Consider the following 15,692-nt stretch of genomic DNA (forward strand, 5'->3'; position numbering starts at 1 on the left):
TGCTATCTACCTGACTGTGTTGGACTCCTGTAAAATGCTATCTACCTGACTGTGTTGGACTCCTATAAAATGCTTTCTACCTGACTGTGTTGGACTCCTGTAAAATGCTATCTACCTGACTGTGTTGGACTCCTGTAAAATGCTATCTACCTGACTGTGTTGGATTCCTGTAAAATGCTATCTGTCTGACTGTGTTGGACTCCTGTAAAATGCTATCTATCTGACTGTGTTGGACTCCTGTAAAATGCTATCTACCTGACTGTGTTGGACTCCTGTAAAATGCTATCTACCTGACTGTGTTGGACTCCTGTAAAATGCTATCTGTCTGACTGTGTTGGACTCCTGTAAATGCTATCTACCTGACTGTGTTGGACTCCTGTAAAATGCTATCTGTCTGACTGTGTTGGACTCCTGTAAAATGCTATCTACCTGACTGTGTTGGACTCCTGTAAAATGCTATCTGTCTGACTGTGTTGGACTCCTGTAAAATGCTATCTACCTGACTGTGTTGGACTCCTGTAAAATGCTATCTGTCTGACTGTGTTGGACTCCTGTAAAATGCTATCTACCTGACTGTGTTGGACTCCTGTAAAATGCTATCTACCTGACTGTGTTGGACTCCTGTAAAATGCTATCTATCTGACTGTGTTGGACTCCTGTAAAATGCTATCTACCTGACTGTGTTGGACTCCTGTAAAATGCTATCTGTCTGACTGTGTTGGACTCCTGTAAAATGCTATCTTTCTGACTGTGTTGGACTCCTGTAAAATGCTATCTGTCTGACTGTGTTGGACTCCTGTAAAATGCTATCTACCTGACTGTGTTGGACTCCTGTAAAATGCTATCTGTCTGACTGTGTTGGACTCCTGTAAAATGCTATCTACCTGACTGTGTTGGACTCCTGTAAAATGCTATCTATCTGACTGTGTTGGACTCCTGTAAAATGCTATCTGTCTGACTGTGTTGGACTCCTGTAAAATGCTATCTACCTGACTGTGTTGGATTCCTGTAAAATGCTATCTGTCTGACTGTGTTGGACTCCTGTAAAATGCTATCTGTCTGACTGTGTTGGACTCCTGTAAAATGCTATCTATCTGACTGTGTTGGACTCCTGTAAAATGCTATCTGTCTGACTGTGTTGGACTCCTGTAAAATGCTATCTACCTGACTGTGTTGGACTCCTGTAAAATGCTATCTATCTGACTGTGTTGGACTCCTGTAAAATGCTATCTATCTGACTGTGTTGGACTCCTGTAAAATGCTATCTGTCTGACTGTGTTGGACTCCTGTAAAATGCTATCTACCTGACTGTGTTGGACTCCTGTAAAATGCTATCTGTCTGACTGTGTTGGACTCCTGTAAAATGCTATCTACCTGACTGTGTTGGACTCCTGTAAAATGCTATCTGTCTGACTGTGTTGGACTCCTGTAAAATGCTATCTACCTGACTGTGTTGGACTCCTGTAAAATGCTATCTGTCTGACTGTGTTGGACTCCTGTAAAATGCTATCTGTCTGACTGTGTTGGACTCCTGTAAAATGCTATCTACCTGACTGTGTTGGATTCCTGTAAAATGCTATCTACCTGACTGTGTTGGACTCCTGTAAAATGCTATCTGTCTGACTGTGTTGGACTCCTGTAAAATGCTATCTGTCTGACTGTGTTGGACTCCTGTAAAATACTATCTACCTGACTGTGTTGGATTCCTGTAAAATGCTATCTACCTGACTGTGTTGGACTCCTGTAAAATGCTATCTGTCTGACTGTGTTGGACTCCTGTAAATGCTATCTATCTTACTGTGTTGGACTCCTGTAAAATGCTATCTACCTGACTGTGTTGGACTCTTGTAAACTGCTATCTATCTGACTGTGTTGGACTCCTGTAAAATGCTATCTACCTGACTGTGTAGGACTCCTGTAAAATGCTATCTACCTGACTGTGTTGGATTCCTGTAAAATGCTATCTATCTGACTGTGTTGGACTCCTGTAAAATGCTATCTACCTGACTCTGTAGGACTCCTGTAAAATGCTATCTACCTGACTGTGTAGGACTCCTGTAAAATGCTATCTACCTGACTGTGTTGGACTCCTGTAAAATGTTATCTATCTGACTGTGTTGGATCCTGTAAAATGCTATCTGTCTGACTGTGTTGGACTCCTGTAAAATGCTATCTGTCTGACTGTGTTGGACTCCTGTAAAATGCTATCTGTCTGACTGTGTTGGACTCCTGTAAAATGCTATCTACCTGACTGTGTTGGATTCCTGTAAAATGCTATCTACCTGACTGTGTTGGACTCCTGTAAAATGCTATCTGTCTGACTGTGTTGGACTCCTGTAAATGCTATCTATCTGACTGCGTTGGACTCCTGTAAAATGCTATCTACCTGACTGTGTTGGACTCTTGTAAACTGCTATCTATCTGACTGTGTTGGACTCCTGTAAAATGCTATCTACCTGACTGTGTTGGACTCTTGTAAACTGCTATCTACCTGACTGTGTAGGACTCCTGTAAAATGCTATCTACCTGACTGTGTAGGACTCCTGTAAAATGCTATCTACCTGACTGTGTTGGACTCTTGTAAAAAGCTTCCGCCGTCCCCAGGGGGCCTGCACAGGTCCTGGAGATGGCACGTTTTATAGCTGATGATTTTCTCCAGCTGCCGAACCCATTTCTTCTTCTCAGTTGCTTTGAATTCCATGAAACCACAATAATTTTAATAGAAACCCAAATATAACTGTCAGACTCAGGTTATTGCTGTCCATAGTATCAAACATTCTCAAGCCAAATAGAAATGAGTGTTTCACCTATTTGTTGAGCAATACTGTATCTGGGGGTCTGAGGAAGGTTCTGCTGGGCTTATTAGGAAAAGCAGTGGAGAGCTAATTTCCTAAAAAAAGCAAGACTGAGCTGTGAAGTAAGCAGTGAGGGAAGGTCTGGAGGCCGACATCTGCTCTTTGTGCCAATCCTGTTGTTTGCTGCTTCAAGCATCTGACCCCAAGTTTGCTGAGTCAAGAGCAGGTGTCAGAGCTTTACTTTGTCTTTCCATCTGCCACCAACTTAAAATGTCATTTTACAAGCTCCTCTCCTAACCACCTCATGCTCTTCCATGAATTCTAAGTAGAGAGTGCAGCAATCCAAAGGAAATGGCTATCCAGAATTTTTTTATTTCCCACCTCTTAAAGATTAATAATCAAAATAGGAAGACACCTGAGTTCCCTTCCTTACTCTTCAATGCGGCATCTGTCTGTGTGTGAGTATTCCTCTGCAAAAGAGAGCAATCTATATTTGACCTTCAAGTAGAGGCATTCTTCTCTGTCACCTTAAAGTAGTCCCTCAAAGTTAAGACTAGGGATTATGTCATATTCATCTCTGTCTTCCTTAGAACATCTGGGCAATGCCCAGTAAATGCTCAGTAAATGTCTACTAAATTGAATGAAAAAATGCCACATATTGTAAATGCTTTCATTTCCAATGACTTCCTCCATATTGCACAGAAGATATATGTGTGTGTATATGTAATTAAACAGATCCAACAAAGAGAAGAGGAGCCATCATGTAATACTCACTACCATACTGAAAATTTACAGAGAAAGTGGAGGCAACAACCTTGGCTAAAAAATGAAGAGTATATTTTTAGTCTCCTTGATCTGTAGAAAAAAGACAGAAATACCTTAATTTATTGAATGGGATATAAGAACATGTAAAATGCCTAGCACATTACTGTGCAACTCAGAAAAATATTGTCTTTTTATAGATTTCATGTTCACCACTTTAGAAAGTGCGTGGTCACATATCAGCTGTATATTACTGTAGCTTGCAAGTTACTCAGCCATGATACTTGAGCTAAGACACTATTAGTCTAAGAATCAGCACAACCTCTACAACTTCAAAGCCAGTCATTTGTGTCCTAGGAGTTGTTTTAACAATTTATAAGTAACTGGATCAACATTTTAAAATTAAGTTTAAATATGAAAAACCTGCTTTTTCATTTTTTCAAATATAGTATGTATTACTTTTTTGCAAGGTTGGGTTGGATTTTTAAACTTGACAACTCTTTCTTATTAGCAATTTCTGTCTTTAGGCTGTATATATTTGCATTTCAATACTTTCTGAGACATCACGGTTTGTAAAGTGCTTTCAAGTTCACACAAATATGACTTCTAGTGCTTTCTTAGGGGCTGATTTGTCAACTAGCAGCACAAAGTCTAGTGAAACAAATATTGTACAAATTCATAACTTATACCTTCATTTTCTGGATTAGCAATTTGACAGACTGAGAACTTAAGTAATTTGCAAACACACGCAATAATCTCAATGAGTTTCCCTGCCTCTCCTCCAGAACCATAGGGCTGCAAGGCTGCATTGTTGAGCACATAAAAGAAACTTTCTCTTCTGTCCATGCTCACTTAATGCGCTAAGGGCTCCTGTTCCCAAACAGCTTCCACAACCTCAGGTCATCCAAACAAAAGAAGGCCTCGGCCTCACCTGTTGCTCTCACTGATGTGGACCTGACCACCTCAGAGAGTAGGACGTGCCGTCCTGCATCTCAGCGTCAGGTCTGTAATTCTTGCGCCAGCAGCACGAGATAAATAAGCCTGAAACCCTCATACAAGTCGGATGTCATAGCCCCTGGTCTCCTGAGGACCTGCTTTCCTGTTATTTTTCCATTCTTGCTAGGGCGCAGATAGGGGACAGCCTTCTGGTAACCACCACTCCTGCAATGACTGTCTTTGTTGAATGAATGAAATAGCCGAAGCATTTGGACCTCAGAAGTAGCTGATGGACATTCAAACGGTTCTTTGTCCCATCACTAGCTAAAATTTCCTTTTCTTTTGCAGACCGCTAGCACCTTGGTGGTGGCTGACTCTAAAATTTCTGGAATCTACAGTTGCATGGCTTCCAATAAAGTAGGGACTGTGGAAAGAAACATAACCTTTTATATCACAGGTAAGCCACACATCCTATACACACAAAGATAGCCTGGTGACCACAGTCTCTCTCTTCAAATCTTGTTTGCTTTTAGTGTGCTCATAGGTTGAATGATTTTTATTTAAAGAAAACATTCCACAGAATTGTTAAAGTTTGAGTACCTTGCCTGACCAGGCGGTGGCGCAGTGGATAGAGCGTCGGACTGGGATGCGGAAGACCCGGGTTCGAGACCCCGAGGTCGCCAGCTTGAGTGAGGGCTCATCTGGTTTGAGCAAAAATTCACCAGCTTGGACCCAAGGTCCTTGGCTCAAGCAAGGGGTTACTCGGTCCACTGAAGGCCCATGGTCAAGGCACATATGAGAAAGCAATCAATGAACAACTAAGGTGTCGCAATGCGCAACGAAAAAAACTAATGATTGATGCTTCTCATCTCTCTGTTCCTGTCTGTTTGTCCCTGTCTATCCCTCACTCTGACTCTCTCTCTGTCTCTGTAAAAAAAAAAAAAAAAAAAAAAAAAAAAAAAAAAAAAAAGTTTGAGTACCTTTATCCTTGCTCTTAGGAATAGTATTCTACAATATCATTCAGTCTTCTAAAAAGTGATTTCCCTGAATTCTCTTGTAGAGCTATTGTGTGCATCTGGCTCCCAGGCTGGGTGTGTATTTGGGATCTTGTCGTATTTATTATTCCTGATCACCCCCTCGGTGCCCCAAACAGGGTGAGCACTCAGCGGTTGTTCAAGAATAATCCAGGAAACTAATGATGATACGTGTGATGACATTTTTTTTTTTTAACCAGAAAGCTAATTGTTTTACAACTTAATTTCAACTTTTTGGGAAATGAGGCTCTCCCATGGAAATCTGAAACTGAGCTTTGATGATGATAATTAATGTACTATTTTTGGTAGCATTTAACAATTTTTAGCCTCAAATAGGGCTGTCCCTGCAAATCTTAAAACTTCCAAGGCACACAAACAGCACTCCCTGTGTCCCTGCATGGGTACAGGAAGGAAGTTAGTAGCTCAAAGTATAGAACAACTGCCTGGCTCCACACACCCCCAAGCTGAGGAAGCCTGGGCAGTCTGCCAGCTCTCTGGAAACTTCACACTGCATGAGGCAGGCTGCAGTAGTTGCCCGCATTCTCCAGAAAGAAAGAAGTGGGTCTGATTTCATGAGACGTATGGTTGTCAGATCACAGGGAGCCTGATGAGTCAGGCAGCCCTCCAAGACGTTGACCTGGGAGATGACCCTGAGGAGGTTATCACAGAGGGTCAGAGTGGAACCTCGGAGCACCTAGCCCCACATTCTCTAGGTGAGGAAGTGGGGTCTGGAGACATAAGGGGCAGAGCTAGCTGCTCTGGATTAGATCAGCCCCTTCCTCTCATAGTCCAGAAGTGGACAGGAAATCATCTTTGCATCCATTCCCACTAGGAAAATCCTTTATTTCAAGAAGGATTCAGATAACAATTTCACACAGACCTAATCTCAGATGATTTGGACTAATTAAGTACAAAGGTTTGTATTGGTTGGAAACAAGTTACCCTCCAAATCTATAGCCACTATATGTGTGATTTAGGGCACAAAAGATAGACCAACTTCTCTTCTGTTCTGGACAGTCAACAAGAATGTATAAGTTTAACAGCACTGGCTATTAGATGGTGCAGTTTAGCCTGGTACTGAGCACTTGGAGGGATATCAGTGAAGCCCTGTCTTTCTAGGAAGACAGTTTTAACACCAAGGAAACAGAAATGTTAAACTATATATATCCTGGTCTCAAATGGTATATGCAGAAGTAACGTGACAGATGAATTTACCAATGTTAAGCCAACACTCTCCAATAGAAATATAATGAAAGCCACATGTGTAATTTAAAATTAATTTTAGTTAACCCAGTATACCTCAAATATTATCATTTCGACATGTTATTGACACTTAAAAAATATTGCACTGCTTCGTTTTTAAATTTTAAATTAATTGAAATAAAGGATTGACTAAAATTCAGTTCTTCAGTCACACTAGGCACACTTTAAGTGCTCAATAGCCAGCCATGTGTGGCTGGTGGGCGTAGAGCCATGAGAAGGGAGCAGACCGGGGTACTGAGGGGCATGAGAATGTGAATGGTAGAAAGAAGAAGACAGTCTTGCCCTGGCATTTTTAGAGCCAAGACAAGAGTTTCAATGCCAGCCCACAAACAATATCTCTAACCACATACAAGCTCTAAATCAAACAGACAAGCTGTTAAATATGTTTCAGCCTCTGGGGACAAATATACCTTCATGATGACCTGAAAGGTCAGGTCCAAATTTAGAATTCTGGAATAACCCAGAGCTTCATCGTGGAGCGTGGCGGTGCCTGGAAGTGCAGAAGGAGCTGCCCTGCCTCCCACGTCATCTTTCCATTCCGGGCTTCGACCCACACGGCCGGCTGGGGGCGGACACCCCTGTGGACAGGCTCCCCCGCCCACACAGCCAAGCTCTGTCCACACCCTTCAAGAACAGACTTCCCTGGGACCTAGAAGTATGCTCAGTGACAAGCTGTTTGACCTCAGGAGGACAGACCTAACGAAGAGGAGAGACCTGAGGCAGTCTGGAGACAGACTTGGAATCATCTTTACAGTGCATTCTGGGATTTCAGGGGCCCCAAGAAAGATCTAGAAATGGAGGTAGCACAGGCTCTGAGGGGGGATGCCCACTTGGCCCATGAACTCCTTACACTGTAAGAGGGACAGGCCCAGTGCAGGGACCCCCTGTTGCCCAAGTCTGAAGGCAGTACTGGAAAAGGATGTATACCCAGCTTAGGGAATAGCATACTCATTTCCTCATTGCTCAGCATCCCCAGGAAAAGTATAGTGAGGCCAAGCGTGAGTTGCAGCACCAGCGTCTCCCCTATCCATCCGAGTTCTTCCTCACTGTGCCATGCACCCAGGCATGTTGCTGTGGCTGACAGGGCCCCAAGTGGTGAAGCCAATTAAGATGACCAGCTGCATTCAGACAGAAATTCCTTCTCACCTCCTACCACTTTATACAGCTAATAATGGGGCAGCTGAGACCTTCCCCAGGTCCCAAGGCTCCTTCACAGAAAGAAGCAATGACAATCTAATTCAAATACTGTACACCTACATGAAGCTCTCACGATCTTTCCTCCAGAAATTCAAGAACCTTAATCTTAAAATTGAGCACAGATTTAGCCAATCAAACCCCCATAGCCTGGAATATAATGTCTCTGTATTCTTTTCTACCAGGTCTGAAAAGTTCTAGTTTTGAGTGGTGATAATAGTGCTAATAGTGCTATAGTGATAATAATGCTTACACTCATTACTTTAAGTCTAATTATCTCTTTCTTCCTCAAATCTTTGTCACAAGTCTTACTCTCACTAGAGATGAAACTGAAAACTTTAGGGAATGTCGCACCTTACTTGTCTATCTTCCATGTTTGAACTTGACCTAATGCAGATAATGCTTTAAAGCCCTCAATGTTTTTTGGGCTATGGACCGGTTTAATGTCAGAAAATATTTTCACAGACCAGCCTTTAGGGTGGGACATATAAATGTATCACGTGACCAAGACAAGCATCAAGAGTGAGTCTTAGATGGATGTAACAGAGGGAATCTGGTCATTTTTTAAAAATGTAACATCATTCAGACTTAAATATAAATAAAACAGAAATAATGTAAGTTATTTATTCTTTCTCTGTGGACTGATACCAAATGGCTCATGGACCATTACCAGTCCGTGGCCCAGGGGTTGGGGACCACTGCTTTAAAAGATCCATCTAAAATGTAACTGTTTAAATCTAGATCTGGATTTGGATCTTTATTGAGCCTCATTTCAATCATGTTGCCCCTTCCTTAAAATGTAATAATAACTTAGAATTACCTTCCAAACTGATGAAAAGCAGTCACCTGTGGCTATTAGAACCCTCCACTGCTTGGCCTCTGAAATGTGCCATTATGTGTACATAGTAGCTAAACTTTCTAGTAACCACTTATTTTCTTTTCAGAAAATGTTATTTTTATTCTTCAGTAGAAGTCTTCTTTATTCCCACCTGACAAATGAGACACCTTGCATCCTTTCAATTTCTATGCTGTCTCTTCCATGAACTCAATTCACATGTTGGACCTATCAACTCAAAATGTCTGCCCCCTTTGTGAATAGACGTCCCTCTCACCTAGCACAAGGTTGACTGTCTGAGCACGGGACCATCCTCCTTGTCACCTGATAAACTACCACGTATGTCATGCATGTTGGATAGATGAGTGTTAGCTGGTGCTGATGGTGCTTGTGCTGAATCTCCAACAGACACTTATGTGTGGGAAGATGTCTTGTTTTCACTCGGAGAGTCAGAAGGCATTTCTTTCTTGGGTCTGTTTTTGTACTTAGGGGAAAAAAAATCAACATAAATTAAGGAGAAAAATCCCTCTGGGTTCATTAACTAGTTTGGGGACATTTTATTTATCATTTTCTATGGATCAAACAAGAATACCAAAGGAGTGATACTGAGGAATAGATTAGCACTTCTGAGAGGCCACGCTAGCTTCAATGGCAGCGTCCCCCTGAGAAGGGGACCTCAGACTGACAGGGCTCTTTTTTCTTCCTATGTGTGTTGTGCTGCTTTGCTGGCACTCAGCATGGCCGCGGGTGTGTCAGCAATTACTGAGTGTGAAACAGGAACAGCACTGCCTTATCTTCCTGATTTCCCAATGTCACTGAATGCATTTTATTTTGAGATTCCTGGTGGTGCTTGGCAAAGATAAACAAAAATCTTCCATCAGGAAACCTGTGAGCTAATTTCCACAGGAAGTTTCAAATCAGTGAAGTAAATAGAAACTCTCCACTTGATCTCAGTGGTGTCACTTGGGCTCACTTGGGTTTTAACACCAGATGAGACCTTGTAAACGGAGTCTGTGGTCTTTGTAGAAACGGTTTGATTGCAACCAGTGTACAATGCCTCTGTTTTGGTATGTGTGTAAAAGTTGATGGCTGGTATTTTAATCATTATGCTTGGAAAATGTCCCAAATATAAAAAAGATGGTGAATTACAGGGGCTATTTCTGACACCTTATTGTTATGTTAAAAATTATTGTCAGAAGAGAGCACATAATCTTAACTATCCTTTAATCCAAAAAAAAAAAAAAAAATTATTGTCAGCTGCTTCTGCCCCTTCTGGCACATTCTTAGATTTTCATTTTAAAAGCAGGAAAACCTCCATTGCTCTCCTTTCTCCACCACGGACAGCTTCATAAGCCACAGTTAGCCCCGCTCCCAGGTTTCAAATGAATACTTTGGCATTTCTTCAGACGTGACACTTTATAATGAAGCCAAAGCTCAGAAAAATCAGAAAAACAAGCAAAGTGATATTTAGGAAAGAGTTGATATGATATCTAATTTTGGACTATTGTCCCTTTAAGGTTTAAAGGTTTCTTTATAGCTTTGTGCACAAAGGATAATAATAATAACAGCATAACATAGTCTTTTCATCTTCAAAGTACTTTGTAAAATGTTGGCCCAAATTCTTTGCTCAAATAGAGATATGCCACTAGTAACAAGCAATGCAAAGGTTTTGAGAGCATATCAGTTCAGGGCCAGTAGCCAATGGTTTTTTTAAATCCTCCGGTGAAATGATCCAGAAGGAGGCTGGGAGCTCTCAGCGCAAAGCTAGATGATGGTCCAGGGTAAGAGAGCTGAGGAGGCGCGCTCAGGACGCAGTGCCAGAGGCACTCGGAGGGTGGAGGTGCGGGTGGGCAAGGAAGGGACTTTGGAAATGGACATGGCTCTTAGTGACACAGCTGCTTTCAGAAAATGTTTAATAAGCTTTTGATAGTAAATTTGATTCTAAAATTGTTTTCCCCTCCCCCATTGCCCCCACATTGGAATCTGGTAACTCCATTGGAATCAGGTAACTCTTCCAGATTCCAATTATTAATATTTTTCAGAAGAGATCTGTGCTCTTTTATGTCTGAGTGGAGTGATCACCGTTTAGGGGACCTGAGCAAGTAGCGGGCTCTTCGCCATCCACTGTGCCAGCAAAGAGCAGGGAAAGTAGGGGACAGCAGCAGGGAGGATGCTAGCCACCCAACTGTAAGAAATTTGGAAAATCGTTTGTTCTTTTACCAGAAACATGGAGAATTAAAGTGGTATTGGCTGGAGTGACTGGGACTTCCTAGTCACACTTTTCACAGTTTATTTTGGATAAGTTTGACTATAAATGCACCCTTGGTTTTTAGTACAAATTGCTGTTACTACTTTATTATTCTGCTCATTTACTAGTAGTTCCATCCATGATAAAGAAATGGTAAGCATGGCTATCATTTCAAGCTGTAAAAGAAAAGTCCACTTTGAAAAGCATTTTGGGGCAAATAAAGAAAATGTCCCATCCTTCTAACTGTCCCGTTTTGGCATTTTCTACTTCTGATGGGATGAACTTAGTTGGTTTCCACTTGCTATGTTTGATCAGTTCTTCTAAAACGAACAGATAAGGCCCTGGCCGGTTGGTTCAGTGGTAGAGTGTCGGCCTGGCGTGCAGGAGTCCCGGGTTCGATTCCCAGCCGGGGCACACAGGAGAAGCACCCATCTGCTTCTCCACCCCTCCCCCTCTCCTTCCTCTCTGTCTCTCTCTTCCCCTCCCGCAGCCAAGGCTCCAGTGGAGCAAAGTTTGCCTGGGCGCTGAGGATGGCTCTGTGGCCTCTGCCTCAGGTGCTAGAATGGCTCTGATTGCCGCAGAGCGACGCCCCAAGATGGGCAGAGCATCACCCCCTGGTGGGCGTGACGGGTGGATCTCGGTCGGGCACATGCAGGAGTCTGTCTGACTACCTCCCCATTATGGCTTCGGAAAAATACAAAATAAATAAATAAATAAAACGAACAGATAGTCATTCTTTTAATGCTGATGCTAAGAGAATCTGTGTAGAAACAATACTTTAGATCTTTGAGTCTCTCATGATGAGAAATTGCCTCTGTATGACACATTGGTTTTTCTATGAACCAAAGTTTTTTATTCTTACTTTATAGATGTGCCCAATGGGTTCCATGTTAACTTGGAAAAAATGCCTACGGAAGGAGAGGACCTGAAACTGTCTTGCACAGGTAACAAGTTCCTGTACAGAGACATTACTTGGATTCTGCTGAGGACGGCTGATAACCGAACCACGCACCACAGCATCGGCAGGCAGAAAACCACCATCACAAAGGAACACTCCATCACGCTTCACCTTGTCATCAAGAACGTTTCCCTGGAAGACTCAGGCACCTACGCCTGCAGAGCCAGGAACATATACACAGGGGAAGACATCCTTCAGAAGAAAGAAGTTACAATTAGAGGTGAGCACTGCAACAAAAAGGCTGTTTTCTCTCGGATCTCCAAATTTAAAAGCACAAAGAATGATTGTACCACACAAAGTAATGTAAAACATTAAAGGACTCATTCAAAAGTAACAGTTGTCTCATATCATCTTGATTTATTGTCACTGTTGCTAACTTTCTGGCTCAGAGGAGATGCTCCTCCCAAAATGAGTTTGGAGATGATGGGAGTAATAATGAGCCCCAAGGCCCGCACAGGGCTCCCCACCAGGCTGGGGGGCTCCCTGGGGCCAACCTGGTGACCTGGTGCACCTTTGGATTTGGAGGATCCCGCAGGCACTCTGTGCTTTTGCTCTTTGCTGTCTTCTCCTACCTGATAAACAACGGAGAGCTGATCATTTCCTTCCACTTTGATGCCAACCTCTTTTTATTTTTTAAGTTTCGAAGCTGCACAAACTGAGTAATTTAAACAGATGCTGGTTTCTGCCAAAGATGGACATGAATAAGTTAATTTTTTCAGCTCAGAATGAGTACAGTTGACTCTGAGACTCTGTTGGACCTCTGCCTGGTTTTATGTTGTATTACATATTTCATCTGTTCTTCATTTGTAAATAGCATCTAGATGGCAAGTTATAATGCTTATTTATTTGAAAATGCTTCATTTCTTCTTTTATACTAAGCACATTAATCTTGAACTGCAGGTTTTAAAATGGGTCCCACTGGTGCAAGTGTTGCTATTAAAGGTTTATCACAGTGTGAATCAGGAAAATCCACCCAAATCAAGCCCACTCCCATCTCATGCAATTCTCAGCAGCCAGCAAACCAGTCCAGTGGCCAGTTTCCTCCTCACGGCTCCTGAGTTAACTTAGCAGCTATTGACAGCACCTGAAATAAAGTGGTTCACGCCCTTGTTTTAAATATTTTTGTCCCCTGGTTATTCTTTTAAAGGACTTTGTCCTGTTTAATAATGGCATTCAAAGGTGTACCACAATCAATTAGTAAGCAAATAAAGGCCACTGTGACCAAAGGTTTAATAGTCTTCTAGATGCAACCCTAAAATTTGTCCACTAAAAGTCTACTTCCCCATATACCTATGTTAATAAGTTCCTATGAGAATTAAGAAATCACAAAACTACAGAAGCAGAATTCAGTTATTGAAAAATACACATTACTTTTAAATCAAGAGAGATTGATTTTGTTTTAAACTTGCATCTGAGAGGCAAGTGACTTTTTTCATTAGTTTAATATGCACTGTTTTGTTGTTTTCATTTATGATTGATCATTATATGTGACTTGGATGAACTATTGGAAAACAAACCATAATGACCAAAATAGCCAAGTCTGGGCAGTCCAACAGGAGCTGACAATATGACAATTTTTCAAGCTTGGGAACTCTGGACTGTTTCCTACTTTAGGTAACAGATGCTGTCCCACGGCTAAACTTGTCTTTCATGTGGGAATTACTTTTGTCGAGTGTGAAAGAGTAAACAATACCATTTCCCCAAAATACCAGTTTTATGGAGCCCTGAATGCTCTGAAAACAATTGGTAACCTGGAAGTTGTCAACTCATAGGAAAGAATAATCAATTGTATCTTGAAATTTTACCTATGGCTCCTGTGCCTGGTGTTTGTTCATTATAAGACAGTGCGTTCCACCAGGGAACAATGCCTTAGGACCGCAGAGCTCAGGACCCCATTTTTACGGAAGCTTAAAAAGCAAATGAAATGGTTCAGGGAGTGCTTTTGAAAGCATGGTGCATTGGCCGTGCAGAATCTATCACTTCCTTCCCTTTCAAACTGCACAGAGGGGAAGGGTTTATGTGTTCACACAAGGTGATTTTTAAGTACTTCCAAGAGCTGATTTTAAAAATATTGTAATTAATTGTCCACTGTGTAAATTAGTCCTACCAGAAAGTTTCAGAAAGAAAAAAAATTTTTTTTAATTAGTTAACTCTTCTAAGTGTGGAGTAAGGGGAGTGTAACAGGAAAAAGAGAAAGAAAAAAGAGCCAGTGTGGAGAATGAGTGAAACAGAATGGAGTGCGAGGTGGTCCCTCAGCCCCCTTCCAGCAGGGAGCGGGCATCCTTGTTCCTGGGGCCTGGTGGGTCTCTGGGAGCACTCACACTGAAAAGAAGAGACGAACCTGGTGGAGCTCTCTTTAGCTATTGATAACTGGCAGAAATATTCTATTATTTCTGATTTTCTCAGTTTGAAGGGATAATCATTCCATTAACATTTGGAAAGCAGCTACCTATTTCCAGCAAATAACTTAGGTTTAAAAATGTGGATTCGATGTACCTTTCTTATTTAAAATGTCAAAACACGTTACTATAAAAGTGTAAAATGAGAATAATAAAATGATTTCTTGATTGATTGGTCATTTAGAAATTAGCCAAAAATGCAACTTTTCTCATAGGGGAACTTTCTCTCTCTCTCTTTTTTTTTTCAGAAATGCATACAAGGAAAAAAATCATAATATTGTATGGTTCAGACATATTTATGTAAACTTTGTATTTAATTGAAAGTTCTATGTTTATTTGGCAGCCTTTTTGCTGTTTCTCTTCTCTAAAGTTTCTGTAGGATAGATAGGGCCTTTGGGAGTTCTTCATGACATTTTTGCTGAAAGCAAGTGTTCTCATCTCTAAAAGCCTTGTTTTCCAACACACCTTCCAGGAAAGCTAAATCCTGCCTGTGCTGGTGATGTTACAGTTTGTAGCTGTGGAAATTATCTGGGCGCTGGAGGCCCCATATTCACTTTTTTCTTGTAATAAGCCTTATGGGCAGTGATAGATTATTATTTTAGCATTTTTAGCACATGGGAAATAGTAACTGAGATATGTCAAAGTTGGTTCGCCACTGTGAAAGACACAAAATAGTAAATGATGCTGTTCTTTTATTGTCTTCCGTGTTTCACGGGTATGTCTGGGGTCTTCCCTGTGTAATGCTGTCAAAATTGAAATGATCAAGTGTATAATATAAATAATATAAAATATAAGAGTTACCAAAATTAAAGATTGGATCGACGGCTGCATTTTCAAGTAGTAAAAGCTATCTGACAGCTTGCACAGAATGTAAACAACAGAAATATTCAAATGGTTCTACTTGGGGCAGCTAGATGGGAAAGATACCTGGAAGCGGGCAGGAGCACCACTGCTGCTTGCCCCTCACAACATCTGGAGCATCCCTTCGGCATTCTTATTTACCTTCAGATTTCATTCTGTATGAAATGAGAAGAGACCAGTGATAAGCTATGGGAATCAAAATTTAATGAGAAGTTTGTTTCTTCTAACTGAATAACCCTGCCATGTTATATACTATGTCAGCATGTTTAAAAGTTATATGATAATTACACGTTTCAACCTGAGATTTCTAAATGGCTTACTGAATGCTAATCCTGAGAGTTTCCCTGCAGGAATAAGAGAAAGGTGTTGGGGACTCAGCAGAACCCTGCAGTGACACGGAACCAAAG

The 15,692-nt window shown here is 41.5% G+C and overlaps 1 protein-coding gene across 3 annotated transcripts in view; it reads left to right on the top strand.

The window, feature by feature from the left end:
• Window positions 1-15,692, top strand: part of FLT1 (fms related receptor tyrosine kinase 1) — a 314,728-nt gene that overhangs the window by 115,145 nt on the left and 183,891 nt on the right. For all 3 annotated transcript variants that reach the window (XM_066258944.1, XM_066258943.1, XM_066258945.1), the window contains 2 exons: window positions 4,842-4,950; window positions 11,937-12,245. In XM_066258944.1, coding sequence (XP_066115041.1) covers window positions 4,842-4,950; window positions 11,937-12,245 — 418 coding nt within the window. The remainder of the gene's footprint in view (window positions 1-4,841; window positions 4,951-11,936; window positions 12,246-15,692) is intronic.

The sequence above is a fragment of the Saccopteryx bilineata genome, chromosome 2, assembly GCF_036850765.1.
Source record: "Saccopteryx bilineata isolate mSacBil1 chromosome 2, mSacBil1_pri_phased_curated, whole genome shotgun sequence".
Taxonomy (NCBI): Eukaryota; Metazoa; Chordata; class Mammalia; order Chiroptera; family Emballonuridae; genus Saccopteryx; species Saccopteryx bilineata.